The following is a 23,879-nucleotide window of genomic DNA, read 5'->3' as shown; positions in this document are numbered from 1 at the left end:
TCGGTGCCCGCACTAAAGGGGAGTGAAGTATAGTCAGGACCCGTTGCATTGCACCAATCGCTGCACAGCCTTGTAATGGAATAAATCATGGCCCTGTTTCAACCTAGTCTTTTGTGTCATGCATGTTTGTGGGGGGATACCTGGGCAATTACACTTGTCACAGATTGGAATATTAGTTTCTGTGGCTAAATGCTGTTAGACAAGGACTTCTAAGAGTAAAATAATTTTTGCCCACATGTAAATTCAATTGCAAACATAGCAGGCCACAAAAGGCTCTTCCAATTGCTGGACAGACAATAAACTGAGATATTATATCTTGTAACAGATGTCAACCTGCCCACAGGCTGAGAAAAAGGATAGCTGCTTGGAACTCGCCAGAAATAATTAGTTACCATATAAACAACAACACATGAATCAAGTGTTTTTAAGCATATATTAGGTTAGGAAATGCAGCTTGCATTGTCCTAGCACAGACGTCTTGTTGACTGTGACTTCTGTAGGTGAATTTATAATACTCAAAATGAGGTGAATTATAATGCTCCCTGTTCATAAAGGTAAATTTTCCCTCAATGCTACAAGTGTCCATTTTTCAATCTTAAATTTTGGTTACCAATGAAAATTCTCTGGCTCCTAATGTGAAATTTATGCTCAAATATGCAAGGGTGCTCCCAACCCCCTTGGTTTGGTTAAGCTCTGTGGCTTGATGTCTGTACAAAACTAGTATATGTAGTTTTCATGCAATATGTTTTCAGTAAAAGACATAAAATATTCCATTTTGAGACTTTTCTAGAACTTAGGTTGTTTGGGGTGTATGTGTACAGTGGCATAGCTAAGGAGGTGCAGGGGGCAGCAGTTGCACCAGGCATCAAGCTTTAGGGGGCAACAAGCTGAGCTTGACACTAGTGACCAAAATTGTGAAAATCTTGGTACGTATGAATAATACCATCATGTTATACATCATTGGAAAGGTAATTTTATGCCAAATGCAATTAAACAAACTGCATTGAAATATCTGTATTCTATCAAAAGTTATGGCCAATTAACCATAAAATGAAAACACAACTGCCTTATAGAACAAAAAGAGGTTTTTTTAAACTCAAAACTGACCTATAAAACTGATTGTTCTAAGAGGCAATAATATGTGTTTATGTTATTGACATGTTGCAATGATGTTATCATGATACAGCATGAAACCAATAAGGTGTTAGCTTATTGAGTCAGCTCTCATTTCCATGTATCATAATACAATTATCCCTGCTAACTGGGTAAAAAGGCACTTTTTTCAAGTGGTGCCCTCTTATATTCAGCAAGGAGAGAATAATCATCCCTCTTCACCCCTGCACAGTGTCTCTGACCGATAACGGGCATACTTTTTATTTATTTACTTAATGAAATTTGATTGTCTTGGGGTGGGGGGTGGGCTACAAATCTTCTCTGACCCCAGGCAGCAGATAGATGACTTAGCTATGCCACTGACTAAGGGAAGGCAGCAGAGCAAGTGGGTGCCGAGCTGCTGGGGGAGTAGGTGTGTTCCATCCAATTTTCACTTTTTTAAAAGCCCAGGCGTGATGTCACTTCCTGTTGTGACATCACTTCCGGAGCAACATTGTGAATTTGGCACTGGGCTACACGACCATTAGCTACGCAACTGGGGGGTGTCGTCTTCAGCATAATGAATACAATACATGGAAATGGAACCGCCGAAGTGGGGACCACTACAATTGAGAGATCTGAGTAGACCAGTGGAGTAGATAGAAGCGGTGTAAAGTGCTAAGTTTTGCAGGGAGCCTCTTCGCAGTGTGCAAGGGGCCCCTTCCCTTCGGAGCCATTCCAAGCAATGGAGGAGCAAACGAAGGCGTTCGCCTGGCTTTGAAGGGGAGAGAGATGCAGCTGGGGGGAGGCTCCCCACAAAATTTAGTGCTTTGCACCCCCTCTAGCTATGCCACTGTATGTGTATCATATTCACTGCTTTGTTATTTGCAGATATTGTACCTTAACAGTTTTGATACTCTGTGAGTATCAATTTATATACCAATATGATGGGCTTTTGTTTTGTTCTCCCATAAAAGATCCTTGACTTCTGGCCTGCCTGCCAGTCCTCTATCCCTTGATATGTCACAGTGGGTCTGTACATGTGTCATACTTTGAATTAGCTGCTCTTATCACAAGGATGACCTTGGCAGTTTTAAGCCGGGCAGCTAAGCGTTAAGGAGAAATGTGACATCAGAACAACTCAAGTAATACATCATGAAATTTAAGTTCCAAGGACTATGAAAAACTTATGTGAAACTATCAAAATTATGATCCTGCTAATGACACCGTATAGATGAGAATTAGTTCAGCAGTTGCAGTGCTTTTCAGGGCTCAGATGAAACAGATGGCACTCGCTGCTTTTAAGGAAGGACTTCAAATATAAATGTAGACTTACACAAACATGTTTTGGAAAGTAGCATCAATCTTTTGATGCACAGCATGAATAGCTCTTTGTTGTTAACTTTTCAAAACACCATTGTATATGATACAAATTAATCTATAGCAGCACCCCTCTGCCATGCTAAAATAAAAATGCAGACTTCAATAGCAAACATATACAATGCAGAACAGCAGGCGATATCCCTTCCAAGCAAGTAGATCCTCACAGCAGCAAACTTCTGGCAGGTTTATCGCTCGACTTTAGGAGTAAAATTAAGTAGAACAGAAGCTGCTTATAGGGATCTTACAAGGTGGGAAGCTAGGAAGGGGGAACCGGCTACTTGTTTGGTGCCATTTCAGGATTTGCTTCAAAACTGCTAACATGCAAGCTAGAGCTCAGAAGAGGGAGTAAAGGGAGAGGAAATTATTGAAAAATGAATAGCAGGCTTTTGAAGACTTCAGATCACTGCTGGCTGAAGATGAGCTTCCTAAAGCAGACTTGTAGCCCAGTCCATTGCATGTCTGCAGAGAAATGAGTCCTATTGAGTTCAATTTGACCTAAAGGTTTGCAGCTGTACTCTGGAGATGTAAGCAAAACTAGCAGCAACCATTAAGCTGATAGTTCTTGCCCTGTGCTGCTCAGTGAATACAGAATTAATATAGAATAGCACTGGGGCACTTAAAGCCCCAGTGCCGTTTGCCCAGCCTCCATGGATAGGCTTGGGGCAGAGGCGGGAAAATTGAAGCAAACTGATTGGCTGTTGAATCAGTTGGGGCTTCTCATAGCTGTTGCTGGGGCCAGAAAGGATTGTAAATTACAATCATCCCAAGCTTCTGTCTCATGTCCTTCTTGGGGAGTGCCTGGGTAAACTAAAACTGTCTGCTGGTATATGAGTTCATGTGTATGCACACACATGATGCATTCTAAGTGTCAATAAATGTGCTCAGAATCCCTTTTCTCACACAAACAGTACATACAAATATTCTATATTGCTTGACATTCTGGACCATTAATTAGAGATTGATAACATTTGCATTCTGCAAGTTAGCAAATCAAACTAAATGGCCATTAATATTATCCAACATTCAGCCTCTAAATGCACCCATTTGAACCGTGAATGCTTTTTTTGAAATTAATTTTCTACCATTTCCATTTATTCATGAGCAGCTCAGGTAAAAATGCATTGATTCATCTGCATCTGGTCTTCCACAATGTAATTGAAAGCAAGACTCCATGACCTTTAAAGGATGAATGTAACCCATGACATAAGTTATCCTAAATCCTATGACAAAAAGCAACACAGAAATCTGAAATACCAAAGATGTTGCTATCGAAGCCTTTCAAGCAATGATTGGCTCTTGGTTGCATCTAGAAAAATATTCACCAATAATTGCCCATACCAAGCCTGATATTGAACAAATACTGATGTAGTCAATCTAGTACCATCATGACCCAAACCTCAGGCAAATACATAAGATACAACAGATGGCCTGGGCACATTTGGGGTTATAATGACCATTTGGACTTACCATTGCCCTACATCAGACACACACACACACACACACACCTGGGGGTTAACTAAGCAAGATATCTGGATACGAAGAGCAACAAAATCCAAAATAGTGCAAACCAATATTCATTTAAAGATATGTTTAAACTTTTAAAGTGAAGGTTTTTTTAAAATCAGATTTGCACGCTGGGCATGCAAATAAAGAGAATGTACACATGAGATACTGGATGAATTATCATACATAAAAGAGAGATCAGAATGAGCTAGAGGTCAGTCAGGTCAGACCCTGGCCAAGGGCCCATAGCCATCAGTGTGTCCATCAGGCATAATGGATCTTAACACAAGTGGCAGTTGCGGCACCCAATATAACATATTTTATGGCACCCAATATAACCACTTATAAACAGTGATGCCAGGGGGTCCAGGGTAGTGAGTTGCCCCAGGGCCCCCAGCAACCTGGTGCCAACACTGGTTGAATTTTCTATGGTAGTAATCCATTCTTTTCTATTAAGCATTTTTTTTTTTTAATTTATAAAGCATGCACGGTTCATAGTACAAGATGCACAGTAATGCTTGATCTTTTGAGCTGTAAATTGAAAACGATGATTTCACTAAAAAGAATGCACATGCCCAAGAGTAGTTCCACTTTTGGATAAAAAATTCATTTCCTGAAGAACAGCTTTGGCTCAAAAAACACCATGACTCCTGTGTACATGGTTCCCTGCATTGTCTTATTTTATTCTTTTCATTTTGTCATTGTGATCTATCTTTTGGTGTCACCTTCCTATCTTTGTACATATACCTGGATAGCCTGGGCATATCCAAAACTGCAAACCCTGCCTTGGCAAAACCTTAAGCAACAAAACATCCACGCAAGGGAACATGCATGATTCTCAGTTTTGCAGTTTGACCAGGACTTCCAAAATCACCCAAATGCAACTAAAAAGAAGTTGCTTCTCCATTTACCCATAAGAAAATTCACACTAGGAATATAGATGTAGTCAATGACATAGACGTTCACCATGCTAGTTTTTACAGGGTGCCCAAAAACATGTCATCCTGATTTGTTTGTCTTTTGGAGGACACTGGAACATATCATGCACAAGAGACAACAGTCTGTTCCTGTGACCTTCCCAAATGATTAACAGAATCTGTGGAATCATGAGAAATCTATGGGCTTTGCAATTGCTCCGTAATTTCCAAACACTGTATTTCTGGCTTGTGGGTTGTAAAGAATCATCACAGAAGAACAGTGCGCATCTTCTTCACACTGCTTTCCCTAAAGCAAAATGATAGGAAACATCATAGCAAGTGGGAAAAATGCTCTTGTGAATTCATGCTCCTTCTGATAATTTGTTTTCTCTCTTCTTGTGTGAGTTTGGGTGGATTTGGAAAATTATGTAATGTGCATTAAAAAAAGACTTACCATCATCGTTCTGGGCCAAACAATCCATGAAGGCAACAGAAACTGCAATCCCTATTGCTAACCATTTTGAAAAGCAAAGCTTCTGTAACATTTTATGTCACACTTCAATCAAGGCAGATCTAGAAGAAAATGAGAGACAGAGAAAAACAAGGTTTTTTTCCCCTTTAACCAGCATGAACAGTAAACTGAAAACATAGAAGCATTACATGGTTAATGGTTTGTTCTGCAAGTCCACCAGTCCATTATCTGCAGGCCTTCTGTTAAACCATTTTTTTTGTACAGAAATTACAGTAATTCTGTTGTGACCTGCCCTGTCCTGGTATTGAATAGAGAACTGAAAGATGGAAATATAGGATGTGTCTTGAGAACCGGTGTCAATCAGGGGCTACACCACTAGCAGGAGTTGAAAGATGGTAAGCTTCCCATTCAAATCTCCTCACAGTCTTGAACTCACTGATTTCTCAGTCATGAACCCTTGCCCATGATACTGGAATAATAATATAGCCACAGTAGCTTTACAAGGTTGGAAGGATTCCTGAGGTGAATTACACTGTATGAACAATACAAACTCTATACAAATACGGAAATGCTAAGGATGAAGTTTATTATTATTGTTACGAAGCAAAAGCAGAGTCAGTTCACTATCCATAAATATGTAGCTTTAGACTACCCCTTACATTTGAGAAGGTAAAGGAGGAGAAGAAACAGGAGAAAAGACCAGATTGCACTGACAAGATTCTATTCAGCAAGAAGGAAAAAAAAATCAACAATAGAACAAATGGAAATAACAGAAAGTGAATAAAAGGACAAGGGATTAAGCCACAGACGACAATAAACCATGGTAAACATATATAGGTATACTGATATATTAACTATCTAACGGCCCAGTCCTATCCTCCCTGCCCCCAACTCCCTGTAGGTTTGTAGTTTTAAGGTTCAATCCTATCCAGTTTTCCACCATCGGTGCAGCCACAATGCAGTCCCAAGGTAAGGGAACAAACATTCCCTTATCTTCAGAAGGACTCTGTCACTGTCCCATCATCGCAGCGCACACCCCATTGGCACAGCTGCACTGGCACTGGAAAACTAGACAGGATTGGGCCCTTAGTCATTGTCACTACTGCATGATATACTTTTTTTATTACAGTCACATAAGCAATGTTTTCTTTCATTTCTGAAGTGAACAGGTTCTCCCTTCCTGCATGCAACCCACAGACTTCAGCATCAAAACAATCAGTTCTGACTTCAATCGGGAATCATTGAAGTCACTGCTATCGTTTTACTTCCAGAAGTCAAATTTTCTTATCTGTGCATTTGCACAGTGTCATTTTTGGCACTTATTTACATCACAAACAATAGTATCATGCCAAGACGTGAAAGCTCCTTTTTGGATCTTTCATAGTCTGTTTATACTCACTGCCGTCAAGAGAAAATAGGATCTCTTTTAATGGGAATAAGACAATATTTCCAAGAAAAGCAGCAACAGGCATGCACATCTTTTAAAATTTGAGGTATTGCTCTTGATTTCTCAATTTATTATTTATGTGGTAACAGGGGTAGAGGGGGACAAATAAGAGTAACGTCAATTGCCTAGATGTTTCCAGCAAATTAAGCAAATAGATATATGACAGTTTGCCAGGCAAGCCAATAAACATGATATATTTGAAGTAAAAGCTAGAGTTATTTTTTAAAAGATGGATGCAGAACAAGAAACAAAATAAAATGAATAAAGGTTGACAAAAATTGGGTTAGAAGCCTATATCCTGATAACTCATTCTATTGAAACAATAGCTGAATCTTATGCATGAACTGCAGATACATATATTCTGTAATCATGCATGAGTCATTTTTTTCAAACACACATAGCTCCACGCTGTAAAGCATGTGAAAGAGTGCATAAAGAGACAGAAATAAACTGAGATTTAATTTGAAAGTCTTTAAAATGCCTATTTTTAAATACTGCACATATAGATGACTATAATGCAAAATTCTCCAAGTGATGTCTCAGAAGGAAGGAATATGCAACATTCTTTGATCTAAGGCAGGGGTGCCCAAACTTTTGGCAGGATGGCCACATCATCTCACTGACACTGTATAAGGGGCCAAGAAAAAAAAAAGAATTTACATTTCAAATATGAATAAATTTACGTAAACGAATATATGGGAGATGGAACTTATATGAATGAATGACAGTCTTGCAATAGCTCAAGGCCTATAAAAGGCCTTGCACAAAGCAAGGTCAGCCTTTCCTTTGCTGCCGCTGCTGCATCACAGATGTGAAACAGCAAGCAGTGGAGGGAACCCTCATACCAAGCTCACATGAGAGATTGAACAGTTGGCTGTCACGCTGAGAGTAGTTGCATCAGACCAGTGCTGGCTCCAGCAAGTCTCCAGAGGGCCAAAGGTTCATTGGAGACTGGGGGCTCCCTGAGGACCAGATTGGGAGTCCTCAAGGGCTGCAAGTGATCCCAGGGCCAGGGTTTGGGCACCCCTGGTCTAAGGGCAAGCTAAAATGGAGTGCTTCATCTGGCACTATGACTCGCTCTTTAAAGGAGAAGGTTATTAAAAATAAATAAGCAGAAGAAAACCCCTGCTGGATTAGGCCAAAGGCCAATCTAATTTAGCATCCTGTGATCTCAGAGAAGCCCACAAGCAGGAGATAAAGGCATTCCTCTCTATTGGGATTGCTCCCCTGCAACTGGTATTCAGAGGCATACTGCCACTGAAACCAGAAGGAGTGCATAGACATAACTAGTACCCATTGATAGACTTATTCTCCCTGAATGTAAATGTGCTTTGAGCCTCCAAGCTAGTGACATCACATAATCGTGTGGTAACAAAATCCACATATCAATTATGTTGTGTGTCCTCCTTTTGACCATCCTAAATATACAGCAAACCAGTTTCATTTGGTGATCCTGTTCTAGTATTGTAAGAAAGGGGGACGAACTGCTCTCTTTCTCTCTCCCCACACCACATTCATCCGTTGCCTACCCATAGTTTCCCTGAGGAAAACTCATCACTGCTGCCATTCATTAAAATGGTCATTGTGATTAGCTCTAAACTTTATTCCATATCCCCCCCCCCCCGCTTTGAGATGCATTATTTTTCCATGAACCACCAGAGGAACCGGAAGAGTCAATCAACTTCATTCCCAAAACATGCAATATTTACTGCCACGGGAAAAGAACATCATGATTCCACATAGCACTGCAAGTGGAAAACTAACTGGCGCTTCAAGAAACCAGTCTAGAAGTGATCTAACAAAAAACTATTGAAAGCAGAAGGTGAAATTACAATGCAGAAATAGAAACCTATGAACTTTTGTATCAGATTACACTTTGGAATGGTATAAAGATGAAAGGAAGAACCGCTGGAGGCTTCAGAAGTGAAACTTGAGGGGAAAAGTCTGAACAACATTTAGTAAAAGTAATTATGAGTTTTTTGAGGGGGGAAAAAACTTTAGGGCATTGAAATGATATGGTTTACACACACACACAAGCTCATAAATGCATAAAATAAATTAACTATAGTTAAACTTTAAAAAGTCAGATTCAGAGAAAAGTATATGAAGTCGCATTTCTGATTGGAATTTACTTATATAATATTGCAATACAAAATGTAATCAAAATGTGTCTGGTGAACTCTTCACGAAAAATTATGTTTTCTTTTTTCATACAATGTAGTGAATGGAAACATGACTTTGAGTCACTTTGGTTGTCTAATTTTATTTTTTTTATAAATTTCTTCAGTATGAAAGGTTGTTCAATGATTAATAAAAACCTGAAGCTATCCACTGATATAAAAGTCAAAATTATATTACACTTGCAGAACCCATGGGAAAGCTACTAAGACAAGATTCTTAATGGTTGAGGTATCCAGGGGCCCTCTGAAGTGTTGTTGCCATCCCATCCCACATAACATGACTGATTACCATCACTTCTTGGACAAAAATGCTACATCTGGGAATACTTGTTGCAGCAAGGACAAAATTTGTCCTTCAACGCCTGATGCTTGGTGGCCCAGCATTCAATTACAGGGTGCAAAATGTTACGGGTTCAAATGAATGCTTACAAAATTAAATGGAAAAAAGTGATTGGGAGGAGTCTGTGAGAGAAAATAGTGAAAAGGGCATAGGACTGTAATGCAATGGTAGAACTGTTTGACTGCAATTTGTAGATACAGCAAGTCCTCAAGTGCAGGCTCCTAACTTGGAGGAGACATTTACCTGCATGAACCCTCTTCTGGCATAGCCACACTGGCTCCACACCCAGGATCAACTTGTGGCTTTCCCAGATTACTCACAGGCAACCCCTGTGAGGTCAAGGAAGCTGAACTACTGTAGTCCCATTAGCTTTGAACCAGGCAGCCTCTAAGGCGAGAGAGACCAAGGGCTTACCAGGCTGTATCCCTGTACTGGAAATCAATCTGGAGACTCATTCTGGTTGCTCCCTCAGAACACTTCCTTTCCTAAGGGCAGATACCATTCGCCTCTTTCTCCTCCTTGGGCTGCATTGATCTGCCAGGCATGGCTTCCCTAGCCACACTATGCGTAGTCTATAGTAGGCAAAAAACTGCACTGCACAGGCTAATCAGGAGTGGAAGAAAAATTTGTCATCGTCCCCCAACTGGCGACCAGTGAGATGTCAGATTCTGCAGGTGGGTGGGGTCTCTTTGCATAGCACAGAATGGTGCTTGGCATCAGCAAAGAGTCTTGTAAGGGTCTTCTTGCTTTCCTTCTCTCCCCCAATTGCTGCCATGCATTCAACCCACTTGTGCAAAGGGTGGACCGGAGCAAGAGAAGCCCCCCCCCCCCAATATTCATGCAGAGGGAGCAGCATTTTTAGAAAAGCCCTACAATACAATAAACCTCAGTACAATTTTTTCCATTGCAAGGGAAATCAAAAATACTCGATATCATATTAATTGTCCAAGCTGACAATTGTAATTGTTCATTGTGCAGAAGAAAAGAAGGCTACATTTTCTTGGCCATTCTTTCAGTTCACAGTGGCAGTGGTCACACCATCAGTAAGGTATAAAACTTCATTCTGTTTCTCCGTGGTGAACATGAAGAGGTTAGTAGTGTGTACGTTAAACTGAAGCTTCATCAGTACTAAATAAGACTTTGGGTCACATTCATACAAAAGGCAAAGGGACATCAACATCCTTAAAGGAAAGGCTACTGAGAATCAAGGAGTTTTATTATCAAAGGATAATGGGAAATGATAGAGAAGAAAGGTCTGGGGCAAGAGCGCTGGGGAAAAGCTGCCTTGCAGGCACAAGTCATCCAAAGGCAGTGATGTATATCTTCCTCCAGGGCAGTATTTCAGGTTTCATGTAGTGTAGTTTCACTTCTCCACAGGGAACACACTGTCACCCTCTTTTTGGAACACATCCTGTATTAAGATGATGAAGTTTCCACCCACCTTGGTACTTCAGGGCAATCTTTTGTCTTTTTTGCTTTTGCTCTCCTGCAGCTCTCTTTCCAGAGGAGATTCCCAACCACAACATTCTGCAATTCTCTTTATGGCAGACTTCCTAAACTTCCCCATCCATCTTTGTAGTAAGGGATGCCTTAAGGGCATGAGCATTTTCATTGCAAATACTGCCTTAGCCTCCAGGTCCTTAAAGGAGCCACTACCAATATCTTAGCACCTATGCTTTTCAGAAATTGCTAAACACATAGCAGGCTAAGCTTTCAGAAAAGAGCAACATTATCATGTAGGCTATGAAAACCCATCTAAATGTTTATCTCATTCTCTCCCAACCCAAGGAAGCTGAGAAAAAAGTACAAATTAATACATTAGATAACAAAGTATCAAAATTACTGTACTGAATTAGAAATGCTCAACATACAGAAATGTATGGCTTTGTGTGTGTGTGGGTGGATGAAGGGTGACTTTATTTCTCAGTACCATTACTTTTTTGGTTAGACAGTGAGAAAGTTTTGCTTACAAGACATAGATAAATGATTGCAATGACAATCACTTGTCCCTGGGGGTAGTACCTGATTTGCACACACAAGACTATAACACAAGGGGTTCTTCCAAAGAGAGAAAATTGGAAATGTCTCCCTAGAGACAGAAAACAATATCATTTCCATGACATGCAGAGAAGGGGAACTGTCTTAGAGGCAACTAAATTGATACCGTTATTTTTGCCAGAGGGTTGGAAGTAGTAATTACATCAAGCATAATCTTTGCAGGTGATAATGAATCATTGCCTGTAAACATAAAACCTTATAAAGGTTATCAACTTTTGCAGTATCTGAAAGAAAACTTTTGTAACCAGTTTATGTCAATTAGTCCTCCTAACAGCAGAGGGAAAGAAGAGAATCTCTTATTCAAATACAGACTGCAATCAATGAAATCTGAAAAAGATAAACTTCCTTGAAAGGCAGTGACTGATAGAGGAAACCTTGTTCAGTCTTGCAGATCACACATCATTGTGATGCAATAGGCACCATCTTTCAGCCAAATCTCCTTCACATTAGAACCTAAGCTTTTGTGGACAGAATTGTCACCATAAGAGTCTTCCTGTGGGCTTTAAGACCACACTCCTCTAGTTATGCCTAACATTTCATCGTTAGCTATGAACAGCACTGTCAAGGACTAGAATGCTACCTAAAATACTGAGACTACCAGGAGCAAAGATATATAAGCTCCAACCAAGTGCAGATAGTAAAGCCTGAAACAGAAATTTCCCCAGTAATTTCCCAAGCCTGGGTAATTCAAATAACTCCTAGAAAACCCCCCCCCCATGCTGAGGGAAAAAGGAGGGTATTTATAACCAGAGGTTTCCCAGCTAATCAGTTCCCTGATTGCTTTCCTCATGCCCCCAGTTAAATAATGAACCACCTGTTCCATCTCCTTGCGGTCCAGCTCCATTCTTCTTAAAGGCATCAACTGTTCCTCCCTGATCACCACTGAAGATGGATAACACATGATGGAGAAGATGGAGGGTTTTTGAGCACAGGGGTCCAAGCATGACTGAGGATGTGAGTCTGTTCCTCACAGTTCATATTCTTATGATATTTCTGGATCTCTATATCTTCTGACAATATGTGTCTGGTAGTGCTGTTCTTTAACCGGTACCTGTGCCTGGGCAAAGTTGATCTGATGCCTTGTGTTCAAGGCCTGCTCAGCTACAGCTGACTTGTCCTTCTGCCCCAGCCAACAATATATCTGAGGTTCTTTAAATGTGGTGTTAATAGTATTCTAATCCTTTAATGATGCCATTCATAGCTAAGGGCAAAATGCTAGGAAACACTAATCTTGAGGAATGTGGTTTTAAAGCCTGTAGGAAGACTTTTACATTTGGCTGCTTTACACTGTTGGGGGGGGGGGGAGATGTGTACACTGTCCTGAGGTCATAATAAAAGAAGGAAACAATTACAATAAATAAAGGGAAGCGCAATCCTATCCTGCACCAGTCCATACCACACAGTGCCACTAACTGAGCACATACGACATGCTATGGTGGGCAATGTCCAGACAGCCTTGCAGAGATGAGTAAAAATATTTTTTACTTACATCCCTGTAGTTACCTGGCCTCCAATTGCTCTCCTTGGACCCATTTCTACTATTTAGCTGGTGTAAGTCCAACGAGAGTCAGAGGGCATCTCAGGCCAGGAAAAGGGGAACAGAATCTCAGCTTGCACCACTGCTTCCAAGAACTTCCCTCTCCTGCCTTAATCCCTGCCCCCAAACCACCCCCAAACCTCCCTGAACCACCCCTGCTGATAACCTGCCTGCTCTGGTGTGGGGCTTCCCTGCTTCTGTACTGTCATTTGCAAGTCACTTGCTATCAGATTAGTGTAATTGGCCACCATAGGATTAGTCTGCAAATAAGCAAGCATGCAATGGTTTAGATAGCATGGATCTAGTTCTGGACTGATGAACTATTAGTTCTGAGGACTTCAACATTCATGTCTTGCAAGGCAAGGTCAGAGCTTCACAACCACCATGACAATGAGGTAGTTGTCCAAAAATGGCAGTATGCAGACTCATAGTGATAGCACCTTATATTTAACAGTGTGCACTTCAGAAAACAATAGCTGTGCACATGATAACATAAGGTACAAAGAGAAAATGTAAAATGGCCTTAAAGAGCTTAATCTACTTCATTCGATTTCTGTGAGGTTACAACACTGCTTGGCTCTTTTTACAGAAAGAATGGAATACAAACATAACAAGGCCATTAATGATCTAAAACTTGCAAAATAAAAGCTGTTACTCCCATCAGCTCTGCTACTAAAAAGAGAAGTGTTGTTTATGGAGTGAGTCTGCTGTTTCAAAGAGGGGGAAAATGATCCTCCTGCAGGCACCCAGGACAGGTGACTAGCTCATTTACCTTTCCTTCTGCATTGCTTCTTTGTCTTCCTCACCCAGGCCTCTCCCTCTGAGGCCTTGGTTCAACATCCACTGAGCTGTCCAACAAAACCTTCCTGAAACTCCTCCTGGCAAAGCACCCCACCTCTGTTTCTCCACTTTCCCTTCCCAAAAACCAGACAGACTGCTGTTTAGCACCTGCTGGAGTCACCTGCCACACTCTCTATTAATCTTCTCTCTTTTGGTCTCTTTTTCTTAACTGGGAGCTTGCAGAATCTCATCTACCTAGCCTTGTAGTTCATGACTTTTCCGAGTGGTGAAGACCAGAAGTGATTGTGAGGAGCTCCAGAAGGAACTCTCCAGACTGGCAGAATGGGCAGCAAAATGGCAGATGCGCTTCAATGTCAGTAAGTGTAAAGTCCTGCACATTGGGGCAAAAAATCAAAACTTTAGATATAGAATGATGGGTTCTGAGCTGTCTGTGACAGATCAGGAGAGAGATCTTGGGGTGGTGGCGGACAAGTCGATGAAAGTGTCGACCCAATGTGTGGCAGCAGTGAAGAAGGCCAGTTCTATGATTGGGGTCATTAGAAAAGGTATTGAGAACAAAACAGCTAATATTATAATGCTGTTGTACAAATAGATGGTAAGGCCACACCTGGAGTATTGTGTCCAGTTCTGGTCGCCGCATCTCAAAAAAGACATAATGGAAATGGAAAAGGTGCAAAAGAGAGCGACTAAGATTATTACTGGGCTGGGGCACCTTCCTTATGAGGAAAGGCTATGGCGTTTGGGCCTCTTCAGCCTAGAAAAGAGACGCCTGAGGGGGGACATGATTGAGACATACAAAATTATGCAGGGGATGGACAGAGTGGATAGAGAGATGTTCTTTACACTCTCACATAACACCAGAACCAGGGGACATCCACTAAAATTGAGTGTTGGGAGAGTTAGAACAGACAAAAGAAAATATTTCTTTACTCAGCGTGTGGTTGGTCTGTGGAACTCCTTGCCACAGGATGTGGTGATGGTATCTGGCCTGGATGCCTTTAAAAGGGGATTGGACAAGTTTCTGAAGGAAAAATCCATTACAGGTTAAAAGCCATGATGTGTATGTGCAACCTCCTGATTTTAGAAATGGGCTATGTGAGAATGCCAGATGCAAGGGAGGGCACCAGGATGAGGTCTCTTGTTCTCTGGTGTGCTCCCTGGGGCATCTGGTGGGCTGCTGTGAGATACAGGAAGCTGGACTAGATGGGCCTATGACCTGATCCAGTGCGGCTGTTCTTATGTTCTTATGACTTACTGTGAGCTCTAAAGAAACTGCCACAATAGATAAGGAGAGGAATAACTGACTGCAAAGTCCTTCTCTAGCTATTTTCTTCTCTCCTCTCCCTGTATGAAGACAGATCGGCAGCACAGTTTAGTGTTTATTTCCCTGTCTCTTTAAGAAATCTGTATTCCATGTCTAGGGTGTGTTATTTCTATGAGGGTGCCTTCTGTTAATCTATTTTTTCACCAGTAAGGGTAGAAGTCCAGAGTATTTCTCCTAGGCTTTGTTTGAACAAACCTGTAACGAATTTTATATCATGTATGGATATATCAGCATTTGAGCTCCCGGCTTTTCCAGAGTCAGTATAGAGTCAGTGAAGACTCTAGTGTGCAGTATGACTGCACTGAATAATTGACCTTTTTATTTTATTGAATAAATACTCAAGAACTTGTTGTATTATATTCTTTTAAAAAGTTGTTTATTTTTTTAGTAGATAAAGACATAGGTGGCAAGTTCAAACAGTTAAGCATATTTTCCCTTGTTCTAATATCTACTTAACAAGGTTATGGGGGGGGGGGGGAATCAGCACATTGTTACACTTAAAGTTCCAAAAATGTCTCTGTCTGTCTGTGTATAAACTCCTAGTTATTACTGTACACTGTAAACACAAAGAAAACAAGGTGTTGGTATGCCCACAACAAGCACCCTAAATGTTTATGATGAATGAAAAGGGAAATTTAAGGTGCATAAAGCAGATTAGAGGAGTCTCTAATTTCCTGTTGCCATTGTGCTAGTGCCACATCAGGTTTCGTCTATTTTAAGAGGGGGGGGGGAGGGACAAACAAGGATATGATATATCTTTTGCCAGCAGGCATGATAGGACATAAGCAAATTATTTGCTTTTTCTTGATAAGAACTATACAAGATGGTCAAGAATGCCCCCTTTTCTGATTTGCTAAAATAGGCCACACTACAGAGTGTTCTTGCTCATCTGCATTTATCTACTGAGATTGCAAAACTAAAATGAGAACATTAAAAAAGTTATGCATGGTCTTAACAAATGTTTGTAAACTCACTATAGCATAGGAATCACACACACTAACTCTGAAAAGCGAGCTGCAATCCTGAACTACTTTGTTGAATACATTATAACTTTTACTAGTCACAGAGCTTTATGACTGCTTGGACAACATACCCAATAAGCTCGGGAGTTTTCACAATTCACTTAATGTCTAAAACATAGTATCTTGTACCAGTGATGCCAACACAAAATCTAGAATATGATTTCCTTTAAAATGTGTTTTCTTTGAATTTTTACACTGCATTAACAATAAACAATACCAGGGAGGTAAGAAGTCATTTTCATCTCATATGTAACGCAGAAGCTTTCTTGAGCTTTTATGCTCTAAAATAAAATCTGGAGATCACATAAGCTACTGAGATCTGAGTTGCTGCCTCATGTATTATGATGGAAATAAACATGTATAACACCTGTGAGTGCCAAAAAAGAAAGGCAGCACTCCAAAGTATCATGTAACACATCTTTATATTCATTTTGCACCCAATTTGTTTCCTTGTTAGACAGGATCAGATACACTTTCAGCTCCCATCAGGGAGGTATTCCGCTCTCAGCTGCCTCAGTCACTAATATATACCACAATCCTGGGTCAATAAATTGATTCACAGGAACCATTAGCATGGCTGTAAGTATATTATCTGGCAAGACTGCTGTCAGTTACTACTGGCACATGACAAAAAGGTTATCACAAGAAGAATTATCAACCATCACATGCCTAATGCTTTAAGCAAACAGGATATACCTTCATAATATTAGCAATCCACATGGGAGTACCACAGTTTCTTTCAATCTACCCTTAAGGTACTTCCAAACATTCAGATGTAAAAGACCTGCTTTGGTGGAAAAACTAAAGTGAGTTCTATTATCCTAATATCCATGACTTTATTAGGATAAAGTGTTATCCTAATAGCCATGAATCACCTTTGAGAGCTGAAATGGGTCAATTTTGTATAACTTCAATCAATCAATCAATCAAATGAGAATTCTAGACTGTCCTTCCCCAGGCTACTAGCCTATTTTAAGGGCACAAATGCATTCAAAATCATACAAAAGTGTGCAATATTATATTGTTGCACTTGTGCCCACAGAATGGAGTGTTCAGATGTTCTCATTTCACCCCTACAAGTCCCACTTGTTCTTGAGCGAACAATGCATTGGTCCTGCAATCATCAGCACAGCTGGTACAAACAGGCAGTTTAAATGACTCAAGATGCAATATCATAACAGAGTTTATCCATAACACACCATAGCTTATACAGGTGGGCCCCCATATTTGCAGATTTGGTATCTGCAGATTCACTTATCTGTTGATCCATGGATCTGGGGCAATCCCCTGCACCTTCTGTGCGCTCATTAAGGTACCTTTATATTACCATAGTAGTGCTTGCAGCATGAGTATTTCTTGCTTAAATATTCTTGCTGAAGAACCAAACATGCAAGTAACCAGCCTGCTCATTAGAGGGTGACTTAACGGGAAGCAGGACAGACCTTCTTTGGAAACATTGCCTGAAATGCCTAAAGAAGAATCAATAGCTTGTTGGCAATTAACTATGGCAGAAGAGAGTCATTCATTAAGTACTGTGTGGTATATTCAAAATATTTACTTATCAAGACTGATGCTCACTTGTATATTTTAGAGCCAATCCTATGTATGTCTACTCAGAAGTAAGTTTCAGTATAGTCAATGGGGCTTACACCCAGGAAAGTGTGGATAGAACTGTAGCCTATGTTGCATGTCTTTTATAAAAAAAAAAATATCCATTTTTCATGACTATTTGGAATTATTGTACAGTGATATAGCTGAAAGCTGCAACTCTCAGGTTTATAGAAGAAAAAGTAGTGAGGTGTGAAAAGTACATCTTAGGAAAGCATCTCATGGTCTTGAGCTGCATTTTTTTTTACCCCTGATCTAGATCTTTCGGTGTGCTGATGTGACAGACAGAAAGACACACACAACCACGAAGGTTCACACTGTAATCGCATTTTTAAATAGAATCACATTTGCGAAGCAAGACATATGGCACATAAAGAGAAAACTACACTAGAGCTGCTGAAATGCAGTTTTCATAGCTGCAACAGTTTTCAACAGAATCCTTAGCTGCTACTAATGGATTCTGTTTGAAATTTCAATTTCTGGTCAATTGCTCTTAGGCCACTACATTTTACAACCTCAGTACAGAAGGCTACTTAAAACAAAAAATCAGTAAAATTAAACATCTGTTACTTTGGTAGTACCCGGTGTGATCACTGGAGCCTAGTTATTTCATAGAAAAATCAATAAATGTGGGCAAGAAAATGATGTGCAATTTATACGTTAATTAGAGACTTAATGACCTGGTTTAATTTAATAACAAAAATATGATTTCACTTTATGAATGTGTAAAAGTAGTGGAGGAGGAATTCCATTCAATCCACAGTTGTGCGGCTCTTCAATGAAACATTACAATATTATTAGTGCTTCATTACCTCACTTGCTGCGGGGCAGAAAGCTAGTAGTTTGATGGAGCCGTACATTACTGATGCCACTAAGTTTTGCTTCTCCCACAAAGAAGTTATGATTTGCTTCTACGGCTTCAGGTAGTACTGATGCCCTGCAATTTAATACACATTCAGCCAGCTCCCAGAAAGTCAGGCACAGCTGAAAAATAGAAATGAATCTACCATCAGCCATTTCCATTGCTCTCAGCTGTGTATGAGACTCTCAAACACCTGCAGAGTAAGACTAAAGACCTATGTATGAGATACACTAATGTATCTTGTGATCCATCAGTACATTGGGGAAAAGCACCATCACCCTGGCCTTGCCACCATTCTGCGGCTTGCTAGCAGCAGCACAGCATCTGGGAAGCCCCACACAACCAGCAATGGGTTGTAGATTCCCTGGTGGGAGCAGACATTGTGGCATCGGGATGGTTCAGGGACCAGGCTGATCCAGAAGCAGTTTGGAGGTAAGATCTCAGTGACAGCGGCACACATTAAGGGCACAGTCCTAACCAGGTCTACTCAGAAGTAAGTAATTTTGTTCAATGGGGCTTACTCTCAGGAAAGTGTGGTTAGGATTGAAGCCTATCCCTCTTTTCCCAGCCCAACACACCCCCTGACTCTCCTTAGACTTATGCCAGCTAAATAGTTGGCGTGGGTCCAAGGAGATCAGGCAGTCTATGGAGAGGTAAATAAGATTTTTACTCACCTTTCTTGGGCCTGCTGGTTGCCCCCTCCACCACAGTATACAGCTCCCCTCCTTAATTTCCAGTTTGCAGCTGATCCGGCTGAGTATGGAAGCCGCTCAGGAGCATTCCCAAGGGCTCCACAATGAATCTGACAATGTTCTGAGTGAATCTGACAACACTGGCAGATTCTGAGTGACTCTCAAAACATCTGGAGTGAAACAGACAAAACTGACAGCTTCTGTATGAATCTGACAACCAGGTGAAACTGACAGCGTCCTGAGTGAAGTTGACACCTACAGCAACAGAGATTACTATACTTAACCAATAAAATGACTAAGGCCACAATCCTAACCAACTTTCCAGCACCGAGGTAAGGGCAATGCAACTTCGAGGTAAGGGAACAAACATTGCCTTACCTTGAGGAGGCCTCCATGACCGCCCCCCAACTGCAGGATGCAGCACATGCCCCACTGGCACAGCTATGCCAGTGCTGGAAAGTTGGTTAGGATTGCGCCCTTAGAAACAGACTCCTGGAACCTAATATGTTTGTAAATAGGGGAGTTCCTGTATGTAGCTGTGTCTTTGGCCACTACCCACAATCCCTACACATGACTGTTTGTCCCCCATGTGTGCATGTTACATGTGTTTTAAAAGGCACTGCTAGTAGCAGTGTATGTGAATGTGTTTGACTGTGCATGCACTGGCACACTTTCTCACAGATCCTTCAAGTGGCAGTTTAGTGGTGACATACACAGAATCATTGCTTCTTCATTCCATCTTTCTTTTTTTTAGAACCACATTTTGATGAAAACATTAGCAGGGGGACCAGATTAAAAAAAAAAATTCTGATTTTTTTTCTGAAAAATCTGATTTTTCAGATCAGACAAAAAAAATTTGGGGGAGCAGATCAGTCTTGTGGGTCACCCACAATATGCTAAGATTAAGGTTCTTCCCTTGCCCAGTACAGTTTTGTCTTGGACTTCCTTTTTTCTCCCAAATTTTCCCTGTTCAGAAAGTAATGTGTGAATCATCTCTAGCTGATAACAGTAAGCCCACCAAAAATAAATACATTTTAGAGTTAATATATCAAGCTGTTTCCTTCTGTGTTCGAACATCAGCCTCAGGCAAAGGAACGGACATAACAAAAAAGTTACTACCTTGCCCTTTCCCCAAGGCAAAAGCTTAGTAAAACAAATTGTCAAGGCCTATGATTGCAACAACTGCCATCAATAGCTGCTGTTTGGCCAGACTACCAACTGAGACTGCTTTTCCAAGAGCAGCACATACCTTTTCTGTGATGAGATGAGATGAAATGTGGTGAGAAGCTCTCAAAAAGTATGCTATTCCCTTTGATTTAAATAAATTAAACAGCAACAATAAAACTACATGTGGAACAGAAACGGGTCTGTTCCACTTTAATACTTTGCATATAGAATAACAATTTTTCATGCAGATTTTAATACATACTTAGTATTCCAAATGCTTATTATACAATAGTTCACACCAGTCCAATAGAGATTCCTATAAGATATACAGCTTCTTGTAAAGCACATAAACATATTTTATTTTGAGAGACCTAATGTAGTCTAGCCTGTTACATATAAGTTGCTTTATTAAACATTGATGATAAATATATCTGCATGCATAAACTCTCTTCCATACATATAGAGTGTGGTTATGCATGTCTGCAAATGTGTGTATGTATATTAAACATGTCTGAAACAATGGTAAGCAAAGAAAATAATTACTGTTCCTCTTACTAAACACAGGGGAGTAAATAGAACTATGAACTCTAATTAATGAACTTTAATTCATAAATTAGAATATGGGGTAAATGAACTATTTGGAACAAAGAATTCCGGTGGCACATGTATTAGCACACCACCGGCGTTTACCCTGCCTCCTCACGAGACGCAGGAAGGGCCAACCTTGCAGCCAATTGACTGGGGGCTAATTGGTCTGGGGCCACATGCAGGCTGCTCAGAGAAGCCTGCGCAGTCGGGACCAGGCAGCGGTCACCCACCCGCCCACACTTTGGCAGTCCGAGACTAGCTGGTCGCCTTCTGGGGCCGGGTAGGAATTTTTGCCATCAGCCTAACTGGCACATCGGTTGGTGTTTTTTTGCCTACCCCGGACTGTGGAGTTAGGGGCGGAATGGGGGTTTCCCATAGGACTTCTTGGTCACTTTAGGCAGGTGTCGTGCGGGTTTTGGGTAGGTAAGGTCATATTGGTGTACACCGCAGGGTGGCAAGGGCTGCGTGGACTCCACGCTTGGTCATGCTGGCATTCCCGGCTGGGTGACGCAGGCTGGATGAACCTCGGCCTGGTGGTAAAGGCGCATTGCAGGTTCGCTCGGGTGGCCTGAGCTAGCCTGCCACCCTGCCCCTTCGGGGTGACAATGAAGGGGGTGGCAGGCTTGTACTGACGCTGCCCGGAGTGTGGTGTGGTTGCCCAAATCACTATAGGGGGAAGTAGACGGGCAGCTCCGTTTCCCCCATGTAGAACCCGCATGACTTATTTGTTAGGCCCTGTTGCAATCTGAAGTATATTTAAATAGTTAATAAAGTGGCCCTTTGTACCATATACCCTTGCCTGTGTCTTTATTGGGGGGTGCTGGGTAAAACATATGTTGACTAACTCACTGACTATATAGTGACTATCATTTAGACAGCACATGGAGGGTAACATAAGTCTTTCTATATTATTAATAAAATAGGGCAAAACCGTGGAATGAAATGACTATCCTGAACTTCTGTAAGCAACTAAAATACCTTAGGATATGTTCTATTTAAGGTATTTTGCTTGCCACAGACCTCATCAGATTTTCCAAACAATTATGGTACTGTTTAAAGCAGAGTTGGGTGCAATCCTAACTAACTGTTAGGCTGGTGCAAGTCCCATGCACAAGCCCAGGAGGGTTGCAAATGCTGTAAAGCACGTTTGCCCCTCCTCAGGAGTTGGCTGGGCTAGCGCTAGGACACAGGCCAGCGCTGGGACACATGCCAGCCCATGTAGGCTTTATCCAGCCTCTGCGCAGACACAGGGAAGGAAGGTTGCATTGGCCGGGCTCAGCCAACACAAGGGTCTGAGGAGGGCTGGGAGGAGAAGGGAGGAAGACATTCGGGGTGAGCGGAGGGTGTAACAGGGGCAGTGAGGGAGCAGGAGGTGGGGCTGGGATCCAGCAGTTATGCCGGATCCCAACCCCGTCCCCTGCGCAGCCCAGAGCGGCTTGAAGCTGCTCCGTTCTCCTTGGACTTGTGCCACCTCCTGAGGTGGCACAAATCCAAGGAGACCGATTGGGGCTGTGGTGGCTTACCCGGGTGTAAGGGGAAGAGATTCCCCTTGCCTCTGGCTTAGCCACTTCTGGCCCCAATCTTGAGCCGGATGCAGCACAGGCTTCCTGGCCTGCCTGTTCCAGCACAAGATAGGATTACACTGTAAAAACACTTAGGTTTAGTTTCAACTCAGATTCATCAGTATTTTTTTAAATACTGTCTCCAGTTCAGGCACAAACTTTTAAAAATGATTTGGGAACAAATTTTGAACCAGATTAGATGTATTTCATGCAGAGTAACATCACATACTTTTGCTTCCAGTATAACTCTATATAGTGAATGCAATTATAAGTATTTCACATAAACTCATTTAATATTTTCAACACTGTTTATTTTTAAATCCATGCAATAGGATAAAAAAAAAATCCACAAAAATAAGACATCAATCATGTAATTGAAAGCTAAATGAATGATTAATGAACCACTTAGTGTGAAGCATTTACTATATTTTTGGTGAAGGGTTCTGTTCAAAGAATCAAGGGTTTGGGCTCAGATTCAGTTCTGGTTCCCTGAAGAAAATTTCCCCAACTGCTTTTTGGGTCAGGGGGTCTGCTAGGGTTCGAGCCTCTGCTTTAAATTTTTATCTTAAAGCTGCGCCTGAGAAATGTTTCTTAACTGTAAGGTTGTTAAAGACCCTGAACAAAACCCTGCACTGGACCACTCATGGTACCCTGTGCCTGCTTCTCATGGTATACTACGCACCATACTAGGTATATGGTATACTAGGCATTACCACAGCCACTAGTAATAGTGGCTGTAGTAGTAGTAGTCTACTACCACTAGTAGTAGTGGTCACCTGCCCAGGAGGGCCCTCTAATGGACAAAGAGCCTTGGCTAGGGCCCAGCCATGTCAACCCCTGATGGCACCCTAGAAACAAGAGATGTGGAGACATATTTTGTTGATTATAGTTGTTTAAAAACCTTTTTTATTCTGGGACAATGGTTGATTGCTGTGATACAATAAGTGATTTTCAAGAAGCAACACAAGAGGTCCTGATTAGCTGTGCTCATAAAATACCCCAAAATGAACCCCCTTTCTCAGAACTGAACGGAAATCTTACATTCATTGAGTACTTGAAGAAAGAAGCATTCATTTTTAATGAAGGTAACAACAAAACAAATGATAGTCTCTCATCTCCAGAAAGCATGCAAATAATGCCCAGGAAAGAAGAATGTCTGCGACAATCAATAAGCAGAATTATTCAGGTCTGGCCCTTCCATTAGACAACCGCTTCAGGTTACAAAGGTTGGTTACTATGAAGAAATTGCAGTTCATTTAATATTTTGTATTATTAGGAAGGGGGTGTCATTTTGATTGTCTTGGAGCAGCCACATAAGGAGTGA

The 23,879-nt window shown here is 41.2% G+C and overlaps 1 protein-coding gene across 5 annotated transcripts in view; it reads right to left on the bottom strand.

The window, feature by feature from the left end:
• PCDH15 (protocadherin related 15) overlaps positions 1–23,879 on the bottom strand; it is a 455,608-nt gene that overhangs the window by 378,524 nt on the left and 53,205 nt on the right. For all 5 annotated transcript variants that reach the window (XM_066618750.1, XM_066618749.1, XM_066618751.1 and 2 more), the window contains exon 2: positions 5,350–5,468. In XM_066618750.1, the coding sequence (XP_066474847.1) occupies positions 5,350–5,440 (91 nt within the window). In that variant the 5' untranslated portion in view covers positions 5,441–5,468. The remainder of the gene's footprint in view (positions 1–5,349; positions 5,469–23,879) is intronic.

Source organism: Tiliqua scincoides, chromosome 3 (genome assembly GCF_035046505.1).
Source record: "Tiliqua scincoides isolate rTilSci1 chromosome 3, rTilSci1.hap2, whole genome shotgun sequence".
NCBI lineage: Eukaryota > Metazoa > Chordata > Lepidosauria > Squamata > Scincidae > Tiliqua > Tiliqua scincoides.
This window is presented reverse-complemented; position numbering and strand designations above follow the sequence as displayed.